This window comes from Pagrus major, chromosome 5 (genome assembly GCF_040436345.1).
Source record: "Pagrus major chromosome 5, Pma_NU_1.0".
Taxonomy (NCBI): Eukaryota; Metazoa; Chordata; class Actinopteri; order Spariformes; family Sparidae; genus Pagrus; species Pagrus major.
This window is the reverse complement of record NC_133219.1, coordinates 13,846,921-13,864,522: the sequence shown is the minus strand read 5'-3', so window position 1 is coordinate 13,864,522 and position 17,602 is coordinate 13,846,921. Positions and strand designations below refer to the sequence as shown.

The following is a 17,602-nucleotide window of genomic DNA, read 5'->3' as shown; positions in this document are numbered from 1 at the left end:
ATTTTCTGTCAGACATTGTTGTATTGATCAAACGTTAAAGGCAGGGGGACCAGAAGGTATAAAAGTGATGTTTTGAAGTTTTTTCAACCAAATAAACAAAATGAATGTGCAGTGCACGATATGTTACATTAAACTTGTGTAAAATATTAAAGCTAATTTAATGATGAACTATTTGTGCATTGATATTGTGCATGCTGACTTACTGACAAAGCTTAGGTTGACACTTACTGAACCATTGTTAATGTTATATGCCCCACAATGCTTTTCCTGCCTTGCAAGGTCAAAACCTTGAGAAGTTTGTCTTGAAAAGGGTCTATTGTTGGAGCTGAGCACTGCTTTTGTTGTCTTGTCCTGATGTTAAAGGGTGCATTACAGTAAAGCAATGTAATTTTCTGAACTTACCAGGTGGTGTACTGATCGAATACTTGGCTTTACCCACCTAATCATTATATCCACATTACTGATTTCATTATCAAAGATGTTGTGTTAATATTTTGTGAAAGTACCAATAATCATCCCTACAATATTGTCCAAGTCATCTATATTGTGGTATTTGGTGAAAAATGTTGTGATAGTTGATTTTGTTGCCCACTAGCATGCATGGAGTGCTTTTCAGGAGATTTCAGAGTATCGAGATATGCATTGTGTATCGGGATATAGCCCAAAAATAATACCATACTTTTTAAAGGCCATATCGCCCTTTATGCTGTTGATGAAACTGTCCAATTGGCTCTGCAAAAGGTTCAACGTCAACACTTAAATGATGACCCTTCTATTATCATTTTTCATCAATTTTTAAAATAATTTAATCATGCGGATCAAATTTTTTTGGACCAAATGGCTCAAATTATGGATTATGATTTCTATCAATTGTCATACCCTTAAGACTAAAGCAAATCATTACAATCAGTCATCGTCTGGGAATTGTATTTGCTGTTTCAGGCTTGAAAAGTGTGACAAAGATCTACACCCCCTAGGGGTCTCTGGGGGGAAGGTGTTTAAAATATTGGCTTTAAAATGAAGTGACAGGCAACCAAGTGAAACACACTGTTACCTTGAATTCAATTAGTGATTTTTCCTGGTTTGAATGTTGTTCGAAACATTTGTGAAACTATAAGTACACATCTCAACAAAATAAAGATTTCTAGTTGGTTTAAGATTTAAATGTGAAAATGTTACTTATTATGTCTTTAAAGGGTATACATCTATTGCCCAGTAATGTCATGCTTGCCCTTTTTCCTCCTGAGTTTGACATTTCTAAGTTCCCAAGAGTGATCTGCAATTAATCTCATGCTTCATGCCTTTGGGTGGAAACCTGTGGGAGGTATTGCATGAATATCAACAGGCATGGTACAAAAACACATTGCATATTGCACAAAATCTGACACAAACTCATTTTGCAACAGTGTTTAATGGGAAAAGGTCATAAAAAAAGAAAAATGGATCCTCTCTTATTTAATTGGACACGGGGCCGATACATCTGCCTTATCTGTGAACCGGTGAATTCAGTGCTCGAGGAATTTAATGTTAAACAGCTCATCACCAGAACAGTCCCAAATCATATGACAAGTTCATGGGTTTTCTTGTGTAGCCCACAATCACATGTCATCAAATCTTTGGAGTTTTCACTTATCCGGTGAAATATCTCAACGTCTACCAGCTGGATTGGCACAAAATGTTGTACAGACATTCACGGTTCCTAAGGATGTTAGCATTTAGTTCAGGTAGAGTATGTAAGTCCAAACATTGACAGAGCAGCATTAAGTTGTAGTGTTGAACTGCACTTTTTGAAGGTATGAAATCTTGAAACTCATCACATGTTTTTGCATTAGCATTATCCTACAGCGTAGCAGGATGTTTTATAGCCTCCTACTTTACATCAAATTTCCCCCCAGTTAACATAGATTTAAGTAAATCAGTCAGATATCTCTGATCATTATATCATTAGCAGTCATGCACAGACACAACATTCTGCATAATCAGATTAGTATCAACAGCATAAAGCCAGCATGTATGTGAACAACTGTGTTTTCATGGCCAGATGCTGTATGTCTGTGTAGCTAACTTCCATAAAATTGGTTGAAAAATAAAATGTAGCCTTTATATTCCTTCTAAATTAACGTCACATACCTTTAAATATTGATATGGGTAAGATATTCATAGATGGTGTTGTGGTAGTGAATTGGAAACATCCATGTCATGAGGCTCATAATGAGGTCACTTGAAATGTATTGATCACTCTGATCTGAAGATGAAGAGTTTTTGGCTGTTTTGTGATATAGCACTGTTGCTTTATAGAAAGGTATCTTTTTATTTACATTCATTTCATTTGGTCAAGGAAGTCAGTCATTAAGAGCATAATCTTCATCATATAAATCATTTAAATTGCATGCAAATACAGTGTTTGTAATTGTGATTGTTTTCAGATATTATTGGCATAAAGGCACACAAATTGAAATCCACCACATTAAGCAGACTAGTCTATTGCCCTGTAATGGATTCCTCAGTTGTTTCAGTCATTTTGGTCTTCTTTGATGTTCAGCAGCAAGCCATACAATGACACATGTCAAGCTGAATGCAAGAACAAAGAATGAAGACCAAACTGATACTCTCAATCCTTATTATTAGATTTGTTATTAACGAGACAACTGAATTAGCTCTTGATGCTGGGTTTCTTACAACATGAGCTGATATAATGAGCTCATAAAAAATGCAGTCAACTGACAAAAAGTCCCTAATGTAGTAAATAATAATGAAGAGAGATTAGGACAGCAATCTAATTTGGCTTTTAAATATTCCTACACAGAGGAAGCACACCACAGTAATGAGCTGACAATCAAACTGTCCTGGGAAATGAAACTGGACGACCAGTATCGTGAATATATGAGTGACATTGCTTTTCAGTGAAATTGAAATGTGCCAAACGTAGTGTAGTGCAAAGTCAGAACATGTACTGTATCTTCCCTGATTATGTTTACAGTTGTATCAGGAACAGTGAATCTTTGCATCAGCGTATCATCCAGCATTGCTTCAAGTATTGCTGTTGCTTAGTTCAGTCAGTTCAGGAATGTTGAATTTTTTATTTCTCTGTGGCCGACCATTGCGACCAGCGTCCTTCCTTGGGTCCTCGTACTCCTTTTCAGTTTCTTGAGTTTGTTACTGAGCCTTTCTCGATATCCTGCTGTATCTGCTTGTACACTATTCTTGTTCTTAAAGCTCACTCTAGTCAATTCCTAACTTCACACTGCAAGGAGACAGTTTGTGTCCTCGTTGGATGACTGCGGCTTCAATTTCACATCCATACTGAAGCTTTGGTTTTTCTTCTGAAGGCAGAGTAAGACACTACAAAATGGTTACACAAAAGTTGAGTTGGTTTTGCTGGCCAGCAAATTGTTGGTGCCATCCTTAAACCAGGTTTCCTGGCTGGGGGCCATTTTTTGGCTGTCCAAAGGCAAAGAACTGGTTCATGATCAGGCACCAGCTCTGGACAGGCCCTCAAACTTTCCTGTTCGAATAGGGGTGTCCAAGGACATAGATTATCAGGGATGAAGCAAATATATTTGCCATGGTGATCAGAAATCCTGTAAGAAACCCACCAATCAAAGCAAATAGATTTATCAATTTTTAGCCAGCCCTCAGGAACCCTTGCTCTGAGAGACAGGCAGTGTGTCAGCTGTGTGTATTTGCATCGCCATGGTGCTTCATGCACACGAGTTGTCTCACTCTGTTAAACACACTTTGCCCCAGGCATAGACGCTCCATGTGTCAATACATGCTTCTGGCTTTAGCTGGCAGCATTTGCTCTCCACATGGGTTGGCATTTGCCACTAGTTAACAATTGGGGTTTGTCATCAGTCTAACAGATCCTCTTGAAGCTGCAGCCCTGAAATCCAGTCAAATCAAACAATCTGCCTGATGAACACAGCATTTCGGCTGACTGCTGTCATCTCCTCTGATATCTGTATCAGTCATCATCATTACGCCTTCAAGTTAGTAAATGATCAGAAAACAGCAGTATATTAGCGGCATACATTATAACACTGGGAGAAGGAAGTAGAAACAAGACACAAAGGGATAAAACCACAAAATAAAACAGAAGATGAACAAACCAAAGAACCCAAACCATGACATCATTATCTTCAGAGGTTTGGTAACAATATTATGCAGTGTTAATTGAGTCAGATTATCAGACTGTGTTCATCCCTTGTTCACTGATCCCGGTGTATCCGAGTTCGTATGCATATATAAATAATGGAGAATTTTTTAACGAAATAAATATGTTTGTCATCGAATTAGCAGAGCTTTGTCTGCATGTGTTCTTCAACAGTACTGCAGGGAGATGGAGCAATCACAGCTGTTCCTCTAAACACTACTCAAGACAAGCGTGTCATCAGTTAAAAAACACACCTTCAAGCAGGTAGCCCTGTTGTAATGGAAAAGCAAATCTCTGCTGCCCTGGACTGCCGTGCCGAGTCAAGCCAAGCCATTTTTAGTAATCTGTGTGAGATGTGAATCTATCTATGCTCGCGTAAACATATACTGAATATGTGACAATTCCTGTGTTTTTCACACTCATAGTGGCATGGCAGACTAAACTTCACAACGCATCGTTTTAGGAATCTGACATTTTCAATTACTCTCAGTTGCTTGTGAGGTTAAACAACATCACACATATGGCACTATTTATGTTATTTGCACACATTAAGTTCTACACAACCTTCCTCTGTGATTGCCTGATCATTCTCAACTTGAATGAAATCAGCTTTCACAGCTTATTATTAGTTTCTCTGCCACTAAATGTCATTTGCAATTCTGTTAATTTGCATGCATCAAAAAAACTGCAGGCCAATGAGAAAGTCAGGCCAGTCTTTAATCTTGTTCAGTACTAATAAAGATCTCTCCATCTTACTAGAAACTATCTCGGCTTAGCAGCAGATTTCCAATTATAAATCAGGTTTCAAGCGCAGCAGTGTAGTTTAAAACCCAACTCGTCAAAAACTGACGCTTTGGGATGGCGGCCGACTCATCCCCCAATCCGAAAGCATCAGTATTTGACGAGTTGGGAATGAGACCCAAAAATCTACTTTTCTTACAAAAAGCACCTTTAATATTATTGCCTAGGCCAGGAAAAAGATCAGCGGTGAAGTCGCCAGCACCTTTCTGAAAAGTTGAGAGATTTTCAACTCGAAGTGCTCAGAGCAGCTGCAAAAAAAGACACTGGGCACTGCACATTTTCTCTGGACAGCCGCCTGCTGCTACAGACGCTTGCTCCTCATTGGGATTTCAATTGAAAAAAGATGCAGGTGCTCAGAAAAAAATGCTATGTGGATACAGAGCCTCATGCCACGCATTTTGTAGCAACCCAGAGCTTGACAAGCTGTTAGGGTTACAGGTTTTAAGCTATGATTGGATAATTGCTACATGGGAGAAGAATTAAGCGAAGGGTCAGCGTACACAACAATACAAATTTTCCAGATGAGACATCGTGTGTTATTTTTGTTTCACATGTATCACAGGAATCAGGTGATATTTTTGATACTGTTTGTTTCAAACTGAATTCTAAATGAGCTCTCTCACTCTCGCTGTTTGGTTTCTCCTGCAGTGTTGGTGCATTCAGAGGATGGAGATACAGGACAGCACGGCCAAGGAAGGGATGGAGCTGGAGGGATCAGCCACCACAGCAGCTGTTATGAACACCAGCCTATATTTCTCTGAAAACTTCACCAAAATTACCTTTTCCCCCTATTATCAGCACTCTCTGTATGTGGCCTCCAGCTACATCATAGCCTACTTCTTCATCTTCCTGCTATGTATCGTGGGAAACACCCTGGTGTGTCTCATCGTAGCGGAAAACCGCCGTATGCGCACAGTCACCAACCTCTTCATCCTTAACCTGGCAATCAGTGACCTACTGGTGGGCATCTTCTGCGTCCCTACAACACTGGTGGACAACCTCATCACAGGTGATCACCTTGTCTTAAGTCCTCCTCTGTGCAATAACAGGTTATTGTTAAAGTGTGTTGCCCTAAAGTTGGTCCTCTCTTCTTGTTTTGAAGACTCTTGACCAGAGTGATGCTAGATATTTTGGTAAGATATCAGTGTTTGAACCGCTTTAATTTGATACTCATGATTGCTGCGTTACAGCGGTGCAAACAGGTCGCTTCCAGCTATGATTCTACTGCATGCATGTTAGTCAGGCCTCTTTTGGTTTTCACCATTATGATGTAAAAGAAAATGCAAATCAAGTTACAGTAGCATGGTCATACAGTCAGAGGCTGACAGACTTTCTCCTTGTCCTTCATTTTGACAGGCGGGGGTCATTTTAATTTTTTTGGCAAAACCTATTTAATCGCATTTAATTTAACAAAACACCTCGATCTGACAGATCGTACAGATTATAAATTCATGAGGGCTTACTTTATTGAAATGTTACCTGTAGGCCAGAAATAATGTTAAACCACACCATGAAACAGAAATATGTAGAAGAAAAGATTATAGAGGTTATCAAATCGATTTTGTAATTGTAGTCTTTAGGGCTGTCTATCAGCGGCTTATATTTGACTTGCAGCCTCACCCACTCGCAGACTTGATGTGATAACAGTGAACACATCAGGGTATGTACAACTGAAGCCTGCACCTTATATTCAGTGCCCAGACTGATGGCCTGCTTTGCCTCATGTGGTGAATGTAAATAGAACAAAGCCCTGGCTTTAAACTGGCGTATTACCAGAGATGAAAAGAGTACTAGAATATTGTACTAAAGTAAAATTACTGTTAATTTTAGTATTTTTTACTCAAATTAAAAAACTTGTTTAGAAATGTACTGTATGATATATTTAATATTTTAACCTTATCAGCTTTATTGATTTACCTCAACAGCCTTCATGACCATGTTGGTGTGGAGTACAAACAGCAGTCACTGTGCCTGTGCCACCTATGTATAAACTGTTTCTCTGTTGGTTTCAACTAATTAATGTCACATTTTCTGTGAGGCAAAGACAAAACAAAGTCATATATTTACGAAGTGATTATGTATAATGTAAAAGGGGTCACTTACAGAGCAGACCCACAGAGAATCATCGGGTGTTTGAATGGCAAGGCTGCAAACTTAACAGCAACTCCAGAAGCTGATATAACAGCTGAGGGCACTTTAAAAAAAGACAGGAGTCGACTCCTAACACATACTCTCAAAGACTTCTATTACAAGTTGTATTTACTGCACGTTTCACAAACACACACTATATGAAGTAAAAATGTGATAATTAGGTAAAAAGTAGCTGTTCACTGTGTGCGCCGCCATACTACTGTGATGTCATCCGTGTTTATGCCAGCAAGCTCTGACTACGCAGATCCTGCAAAAGTTTCCGTGCGGCTGTTCCATAGCACTTTTCTGTGTCGGAGGTCAATTGAACGCACCATAAGCAGCGCGGCTCACAGTAGGCTAGTGACAATGCCCCCCAAAATTTGAGATACAAAACCTAACAATGTTTTTCCTCTTCTCTAAGGTCTCCCATATATGAAATGGGTTCTTAGGTTAAAATATTTTACTGCAAACATTGTTAAATTGATACATATTGTTATACACCCCAAACCTAAAAAAAGAACAAAAATATAGCCTGGTCGTATGGGAGTTAAGACATATAAACTTATGTAGACTAATAACACAAGCTCTGACAGCTTTGAAACTTGACATAATTGTGATCAGGAAGTTGATTTACCTATTAGAAAAAACTGGATGTGAATATCTTGATGTGTGTAACATATAGAGACCTATAAACACTTGCCTAAAATAAGGGGACCTACAAAAAATGAATATCTATGCAGAATGTTCTCATTTAATTTGTAGTTGCTTGGCCAGGGATTGTCATAGAAACACATATGATGGAAAGATGGGGTTGTACTGAATCCAGTGATACCAAATATGTGACTATAGCATGCATAGTGAGCATGTCACATCACTAAATGTATGAGGTGTCCCAAATGAAAGAAAGTGAAACATTGACACATGGTTGTGCTGAATCCAGCAATGCCAAATATGTAAATAGTATGCATAATCATTCATCACTAAATATATAAACTGTCCCAAATAAAAGAATATGTTGCATTGCATAGCAATGTACTGTACTGTACCGTTTGACATCACCGGGGGATGGGGCTTACAGCTCAGCATAGCACACAAAGGAGACAAGGTGACAGGATTGTAGTTTGGCCTTGATGATCTTTTTAATAAAACTATAACTTAACTTCACACAGTAAAAATTAAAATACTGTCTCAAATCAAACAAATGTTCATCAAACAAAACACTCTGAGGAGGAATGAGCCCTCTCCTCACGTTAAACTCCCCAGCTCTTTGGCTGGTGTTCTTCATGGGCTGTTTTTGGTAGCCATCCCTGTCACTCATCTGCATTATCATCAGTGACAAAGTAGGTCATATTTGGGCAGTCTGGGAAAGAGCAAGAGCAAAACTCAGTGCAAGTCAAGCCCACTGAAAGACACTGGCATTTGCTGGTTTCATTGCATTTTCCATCTTTACAGTACAGATGGGTGATGTCTCGAACTTCTTTAGGTGCTGGTGCCTTCTGGAACATGATAGGTTCAATGGACCCATCCTGTCTGAGCCTCCATCCTCTACCAACTGGGTTCCAGAGATGAGGCTTGGCCTGATGGCTGTGACGCCAAACTGCTGTTTGGTATAAGGCTCTTAATACATGTTGCTTGAAGGCATCCTCTGTTGGGGGTAGATTTGCTGCTGAAGAATCTGTGGTAGATGCTAGTGTGTACCTCAGCTCATCTAGGTTGGTGCAAGGATGGCCATTCTCCGTTTTCTTTTGGCCATACAGGAGGAGGGCATATTTTCTTGCCACAGGCAAAGCTTCGTCTAGGCTTCCAGACAGTCCAAACTTGGCCATTTCCTTTAAGTCAGTCAGATGGGTCTTCAGTCTTGTGAAAGCAGTGGTCTTTCCAATTCTGTACAAGCTGCTTGTGATATCGCAACCCGTGAGGGCGTGGCATGCAGGTAAACACTCACAAAGAGCTGCTCAAAGACTCTGAGCAATTGAACAAACTGGGACAAATCTTTCCTTTAGGCCATGTCCAGAATGCATGAACACTTGTGAGGATCCAAACATCCCTTTGCTTGAATAGTACACAAGCAAAACCAGTACATCTGTATCATCACATTTGACAATGAGACGAGAAAAGGACTCCGCAAGGTGTATTGCATGTAACACCAGTCTTGTGTCAGCCTCCTCCTGGTCACTGTAAAGATCTGTCAAACAAAGAGAGGTGTCCATGGACACTGTGATGCCTCACAAACTCGCTGCTGTCGCACCATCTTTGTTTTATGATGATGGAAGCATGAGGAAGACCACAAAAGCTGACCTTGCTAAGAAACTGGAGTCTGTCGTTGAAGAGACACAGCAGCTGCCCAGTGTTAAAGAACCATCAGCATATCTCATCAATGGCATGGCTCTTCTGCAGAGTCTCCATGATTCAAGCTTTCAGACATTCAATGACCTTGGTGAATGTATCTGGAATAAGATCACAATGTTAATGGGAAAGGAAGGCATCAGCTGTGTTGTTTTAGTGTTTGAGTGTCAGATATGATCATCAACACTCAGTCAAAGACCTTGAAAGGCAAAGAAGAGGCACTATCCAAACCAGCAGGCGGACACATACTATCACAGGACAAGCAAGTGTTCCAAACTACAGGAAATACCTGAGGATCAGTGGGAACAAGGCTAACTATGTAGCTTTGTCAGCAACTACATCACTAGTGCTGGGCCAGAGAGAATCTCTTCAGAGAACACAGTCATATTGGCAGGTGGCTTTGAAAATGGTGAGGAGGTCAAGAGGGTTAGCAAGTCAGGTGTTGACTGTTTGACAGATTTACGGTGACCAGGAGGAGGCTGACACAAGACTGGTGTTACATGCAATACACCTTGCGGAGTCCTTTTCTCGTCTCATTGTCAAATGTGATGATACAGATGTACTGGTTTTGCCTGTGTACTATTCAAGCAAAGGGATGTTTGGATCCTCACAAGTGTTCATGCATTCTGGACATGGCCTAAAGGAAAGATTTGTCCCAGTTTGTTCAATTGCTCAGAGTCTTGGAGCAGCTCTTTGTGAGTGTTTACCTGCATGCCACGCCCTCACGGGTTGCGATACCACAAGCAGCTTGTACAGAATTGGAAAGACCACTGCTTTCACAAGACTGAAGACACATCTGACTGACTTAAAGGAAATGGCCAAGTTTGGACTGTCTGGAAGCCTAGAAGAAGCTTTGCCTGTGGCAAGAAAATATGCCCTCCTCCTGTATGGCCAAAAGAAAAAGGAGAATGGCCGTTCTTGCACCAAGAACGGCCATTCTCCTTGATGAGCTGTGGCATACCACAATTATGTCAAGTTTCAAAGCTGTCAGAGCTTGTGTTATTAATCTACATAAGTTTATATGTCTTAACTCCCATACGACCAGGCTATATTTTTGTTCTTTTTTTAGGTTTGGGGTGTATAACAATATGTATCAATTTAACAATGTTTGCAGTAAAATATTTTAACCTAAGAACCCATTTCATATATGGGAGATCTTAGAGAAGAGGAAAAACATTGTTAGGTTTTGTTCTACCTCTGGTAGGGGTATCTCAAAAACTAAAGCCCTTTTTGACAGTTGGTCACTAGCCTACAGTGAAAATTACCTGTTGATTATCATATCGTTATATTGTGCTCACAGTGGCAGTGCTGCATGAGCAACTCTGTGTGTGTGGACACAGCGTGTCCAGGGAGATACCGTTATGATTCACTCTCACCACTCTTCAGTGTTGTTTCAAACGGCAGCAGAAAGCGGTTTAAATGAAAAACTCAGATAAACCCACTGTACGCCACCTGTCCAGCTCCAAATGTCAGCCAGACACCATTGGAGAGTAGCTGGTGAACAGTTACACAGCCAGATATTATTCCTTATAAAGAAAAACATAGAGGACACAAGACGAACAGGCAACCACAACACAAATCAATAGCAGGATCAAGAATCTGAACAGATGACTCACCAATGACTAAAAAACTGACGGGACTTAAATACAAAGTAAACTAACAAGGGGCTGAGGTGCAGGCGGAGCGAGGCAGAGAAACAAGTGAGGGGAATGGAAAAACACACAAAGACGCAAGTGAGGGAAATGTGGATGCAATTTAGTTGAAGTGGGATGCACCTGTGGAAACAATGTTGAAAGAAATGTTGTTTTTCTTTTTTTTCTAACACATTATGAATGAAAGAGCAGCCAACTCTTAATCACGTCTTGGACCACATAAAGGAATCAGGAGCTACTTAACAGGAGCTGAGCCTTTTATGATGGCTTTATTGATGAGTTCAGTTTTGTTTTGTTATTTATTTGAAAAAGAAAAAGAAACATGAAGGTAACCTCAACAGTTCTGTCAAAAATGTGAGAACCAGAAATGTGTTTAGATAGAAGGTCATACATGAAAAGGATGAGAAGAATGGGTGAAAAGTTGACAGTGTTAGTCACATCCTGAGTCCATTATGGACTTTTATGAGTTATGATAAGCTTCTTTTTTGCTTTCTGATGAAGTATCTGTGCTCGGCTTGTACGTATCATTTCAATATTGTATCTGAGCTATGTACATTTAACTGCTTCATATAGTTCTTGTTTGTTTAAAGGATAAGTTCACCCAAAAATGAAAATTTTGTCATTATCTACTCACCCCCATGCCGATGGAAAGTCAACTGTCTTAGTCCACACAACATTGTTCAGAGCAAAACAGCATTGCAGCATTCTCCTAAACAACTGAAGTAGATGGAGACTTAAAAAAAAAACGTTTTAAAACAAGTCCCCATCTACTTCGGTTGTTTAGGAGATCGCTTCAGCACTGTTTTGCTGTGAAGCTCCAAAAATATTTGGTTGACTACAAAACTGCACCTAACTTTCTTTGTTTTGGGGGAGCGAACGTATCCTTTAATGTGTCACAATCAATTATATTGAGGTAACGAGGTAACAGTTTATATAACAGTAACAGTTTATATATGCACAATCTGATTTAATGCAATTCAAAACAGCAGCCCTGCAATAATCCCTACCATTAATATGCATATTATATTTGTTGTCTGTTCATACTGTCAGAGAGATGTCAGGTCAAGTCTGTATTGGGTTAGACTAAAGCTTGTTTCTCCTTTTTAAAATCACATAGAGAAAACACAAAACATCTGAGTCTGAATATAATGTATGCAAATATGTGTAAGCAAAAAAAAAACAACCCTCCCATACCCATACCCCTCGATTCAAAGTACCCCCCCTTTTCCCTTAGAATAGAGTTATAAGTGGTAGTGGTTGAAAACATTGAAATACATTGAAATGCAGGACTGTCCCCAGCTATTTAGAGACATGGTACACCTGCAAAATGTCCCTGACACAAACAAAATGACTTCTGCTTGAATCTTTCCCTGCTGCCTACTATAGTTCACTGAAACTGACACTACGTTTCAATATTCTGTGGCTCACAGTGTTCTGCTTTTAGTTTGTGTCTTGTATGTTTCTATCAGATTGCAACAATAATGTTTACTCAACCAATGAATCATTTTCAACATGCACAACTGTGATTGGCACAGCTATAATGAAAAGATGTGAAACAAGTTACATAACCGGCAGAGATGATGAATGAGAAATCATCACGACACCACATATATTCATAAGCACAGATATATGGAGATATATCGATGTGAAGATGAAGAGAATGTGTTCTCACAGCCTGTTTTACTGAATAACACGTATTCTCTCTGCCCCTTTATTATGGGTTTATTGTGTGCAGACACAGGAGGAGTCCTTCATCTGTGTTTTACATAAACGCTATGAGACTGCTGTCTCTCCTGCTGATGCTCTGATGTCTTGTTAAACATTAACCAAACAGATTGGATCGAGTCCATCATTCGTTGGTTACTACAGACAGAAATGTAACAGAATGGCACAGTGGGATGGCGCAGGTATGAAGCAACACAGGTGTGCAGTGGAATAAATAATCTCAGACTCACTTAAAGCAACCGCCATGACTGCGGTAGAGTAACATTTAAGGTCCTCTGGCTGTTTGCTTATCATGGCATGCATGACGAGAGTGTGTGTTTGTTTTAGGGATTGGCTGAGATCTGCCAGCAGGTGAGTTTGTCCTTCTATTAAGATCTAGAGCTGACCACACTTTACTGTTTTACTAATCAATAAATGAACTAAACAAATAACCACCATGAGGTAAAAGCAAATGCATGCCAGTCAGCACCTGTTGGCTATCAACTAAAAGTCATTATTGGACAACAGAGAAAATAAAGTCAAACTAGTGCACAGAAACTCTCTGGAATTATTTACATGTTCTTTACATTTTCACATTTCTCATTTTACATTTAAATTAGCTCTTACAATTTCCTCTTACAAGTTTAATTACGGCCTGATTTTTCCTAGCAGCTATATATATATATATATATATATATATATATATATATATATATATATATATATATATATATATATATATATATATATATATATATATATACATATATAATTTTATATTTGGACTTTTCATTTTAATTATGACCAAATATATCCTCCATACAGAGGAGGCTTGGAGCATGAACTGTGAATTTCTGAACAACCATTTCTGACTAAGTTCATTTACATTTAGGGCATTTAGCAGACACTTTTTTCCAAAGCAACTTACAGTAATTCATACATTCATACACTGATGGTGGTGGCTGCCATGGAAGGTGCCAACCAGCACATCAGGAGCAGTTTTTGGGTTCAGTATCTTGCCCAAGGACACTTTGACATGCAGACCAGGGGAATCGAACCAGCAACCTTCAACAAGACGCTGGCTCTACCCCTGAGCCACAGCCGCCCTTTAGTCCATGATAGCATGCATCCATCAATAACAATTAGCGGGTTAATGGTTACTTTCAATCAAACAAAATGACAAAGTGATGCAATTTTATAGACAAAAGGTCCAAAGTCAACTTCACTGTAACCTCATAGTGTTCTGCAAAACCCTTTTTCTTTCTTTCATTATTCCATACCATAATTAAGGAACAGAAGGGCAGATTGTGACCATATCTCACATTTGGTCAGGTGTTGGTGACACTAATCTTAGGTGTCCATCTTGAAACTGAGCTGACTGTAGACATCTTCTGTGCAGCCTGCTGGGTTGAACTCTACTACTCTACTCTACTATAATTTGCAGCTTCTTCTTTTGTGGGAATTTCTGCAGCTTTACTGAAGCTCAGGAGTGAGTTCTGGGTGCAGAAATTAAATACTGTAATATTTTATCTTTTTACATTGATTATAGACTGCTGTTGTAATCAGTAATCATGCTAGCAGTACCTCAGGCTTCGTCTGCACCATAGTGTTTAGTTGAACTAGGAGGTTATTGTATTATTTGGTTTGCAAGTTTCTACAACCTTTAGATACATTTTCTCTGCCAATGGGATACTCTATTCAAACAGTCTGCAAATGGCATACTTGAGCCATCGTTTGTGCTGTGGCTCGGATAATCATGTATGGAAAAAGGAAGCACAACAGGTCCTTTGTCCTGTCGCATCTCACTTTGTGTCTCCTTGAACATGACAACTGTATTCACACTGAGATTCAGCCACTAGCTTGAGCATTTGTCATTTTTCCAACAGGTTGGCCCTTCTCCAACTCAGTGTGCAAGATGAGCGGCTTTGTGCAGGGAGTGTCTGTTTCTGCATCAGTTTTCACCCTGGTGGCCATTGCTGTTGAAAGGTGAGTGTATGTTGTGGTTTGATAGCTAATGCTGGGACAATGACATGATAAAACTATTTAACTGACAGAATACAAGCAATGTTAAGTTTGACCTATGGACCTTACCTACGGACAGTGTTGGGTAACATTGCTTTTAAAAGTAATTATGTTACAAGATTACTGTCATTAAAAAGTAACATGTTACATTACTAGGTTATCTACTGAGAGAAGTAAGGGGTTAGAGTACTTAAGAGTTACCAAAAATGACGGTAAATCAAATCTGGTGACATGCCAGCCCTTAGGTCAGCAAGAGCCAACCTGAACCAAGCTATCAGGAATGCAAAACCAGACGACTGTGGCAGGGTATGAAATCCATTCCCCCCATATTCATAGTAAAACTATGACCTAATAATAACTCACCAAAGTCAATACTATTTATCCTAGAGGCAACATGGACATCTGTACCAAATGTATTATATTAGATATAAATAGAAGATATTTCAGTCCAACATTGGCCTCCCTGGAGCCACGCCACAAACATGGGTCACATATTAAGTATTTGCTTGCTTTGCTACGAGCCTTTGTAATCACTTGACGAAAGATTTGACATTTTAAAACAGTTTTTTGGCTCTTTTGAGATGGGGATTCATCAATATTTTAAATATTTATATCAATTCTTATATAAACGAAAGATTAATGTGAAAACTAATTTGATGTTTCATAAGTAAGTATATAAGTTATTAATAAGAATGTATGTATGTATCTATGTATGTTTAGCCATATATCTAATCAGTGGCAGTGCTCTTTTTCCTCACATGCTGCAGGTTTCGCTGTATAGTTTACCCTCTACACCCCAAGCCAACTGTCTTTGTTGCCAAGGCAGCCATTCTGTTGATCTGGGTGCTAGCAGTGCTGGTCATGTGTCCTGCTGCTGTGGCACTGACTGTGGACAAAGTTCCTTTCCACTACATGGTTTACAACGATGACTTCAACCACACATTCCCTTTGTACACCTGCTATGAAAACTTTACCAACCCTCAGATGAGCAAGGTCTACACGGCGGTCCTGTTAGTGCTCATCTACCTGGTGCCCCTCACTGTCATCACAGTGATGTACTTGAGCATCAGCGTCAAACTGTCTTCCTCAGTGGTTGCAAACAGAGACCAGCCGCTGGCCAGCGCCACAGGTCCGGTTGCCGGTAGAAGAGGTGGTCAACCGACGATATCGCAGAAAAAGATCAGGGTGATAAAGATGCTTATCGTGGTGGCTTTGCTTTTCATGCTGTCCTGGTTGCCCCTCTGGACACTCATGATGATGACGGACTACGCAGGCTTGGACAGAGATCAGCTGGACCTGCTTACCAGTTACATTTTCCCCTTCGCCCACTGGCTGGCTTTCTCCAACTCCAGCGTCAACCCCATCATCTACGGCTACTACAATGAGAACTTTAAGAGGGGCTTCCAGGCTGTGTGCAAGTCGTGGAGGAGGACGGCCAGGCAGGCCAGGAAAGAACGGACTGTGCAAGCGCCTTGTGCAGGTGCTGCCTTTAGAGATGCCATGAGGAATCACAACCATCTTGTCTTGGGGCTTAGGAATCGAGTCCATAACGACAGCAAATTGCCTGACACAGCAGGCGTGAATACGAGTGCGAGGGTGGGGTGTGTGGTGGTGCACAGAGAGAGAACTAATGGTGAAGAGTCGATGAGGGTTAGTGCACTGGCAGCTGCAGTATATCAGGCGTGGGATAACTGAGTGTTCAGTGTTACTCAGAAATTAACCAAAGCCATAGCAACTCGAGTTATAGTCCCAGGGAAGAGATATTTACCAATGATCTGATGTTGAAGTGTAATGTGGTTACCTCTTGGAATGGTGGTCACACATTGAAAACTCAGTTTGTTTAGGTTGCACAGGTGACACCACAAGAGGTGGCAGACATACTTTGGGGGTTATTGTATTTTTGGACTATTTTCCCTTGCTGCAGACTAGCATAATGCCCTCTACCATTGGAAACAAGCCTTGGACAGCAAAGCAAATTCAAAATCAAGCTAACAAATAAGGGTTGTTCTTTGGGGGTCCAAACAAGAGTAGACATTAGAACTGCCAACAAAACATCTGATGCAGCTGACTTTTTAACCCACGATAGAAGCTGGTTTAAATCTACATTTGGACATTTTTGCTCATTTAGTTTAATCAGCAGATCTGTTCCACACATTAGTATGGTTATGCTCAAAGCTTCAGCTGGCAGGTTACGAACGTCAAACCTCCAACATACACAATCAATGTAAGCAACACCTGTAATTACTGGTCTCCTCACCCTGTTAGCAAAGCCTGAAAGGGAACAAGAGAGACATAATTATAGACACTTAGAAATGCTGAAATGGTATACATGTGAAAGGCCACTAACATGTGCTCTGCATCTGTCTGTATTAATCTCCTCCACCACATGATCCATGTACTCTGGTTCAGTCCTGTTTGAATGGTATCAGGAAGCATTGAGAAACTATGTGTAATTTCACACTCAGAAACCACTTCTGAGTCTCCCGTGGTTAATACGTAGGGCGCCACCCGGTAACCTCCTGTGTGAGATAAAGTCACTGAAATTAAAAACCAGAGTTGAATATTGGAAAGTCTTGTGTCTGCTAATTAACTGTGTAGAGCATGGCGAATTCAAAGAGTATTTTTAGTAAAGTAGTTTAGCCATGCACCATTGCAAAGCAGGCTAAAGAGCTATTGTGTGTGCGTAGTGAAATGCTGACGTGCTAATCGTTGCTAGCTTGCTAAAGCTACTTCCTGTGATAATGCATATTGTGTCCTATTTTGGTTTATTTAAGGTTTATTTCATGACGGGGCT

The 17,602-nt window shown here is 40.0% G+C and overlaps 1 protein-coding gene across 1 annotated transcript; it reads left to right on the top strand.

Moving 5' to 3' along the window:
• The first annotated feature begins 5,620 nt into the window (after positions 1-5,620).
• On the top strand, positions 5,621-16,503 carry npffr1l2 (neuropeptide FF receptor 1 like 2). The gene is made up of 3 exons (XM_073466655.1): positions 5,621-5,963; positions 14,673-14,772; positions 15,576-16,503. Exons 1-3 carry the CDS (start codon positions 5,621-5,623, stop codon positions 16,501-16,503), a joined length of 1,371 nt encoding a protein of 456 aa, XP_073322756.1.
• Positions 16,504-17,602: the final 1,099 nt, after the last annotated feature.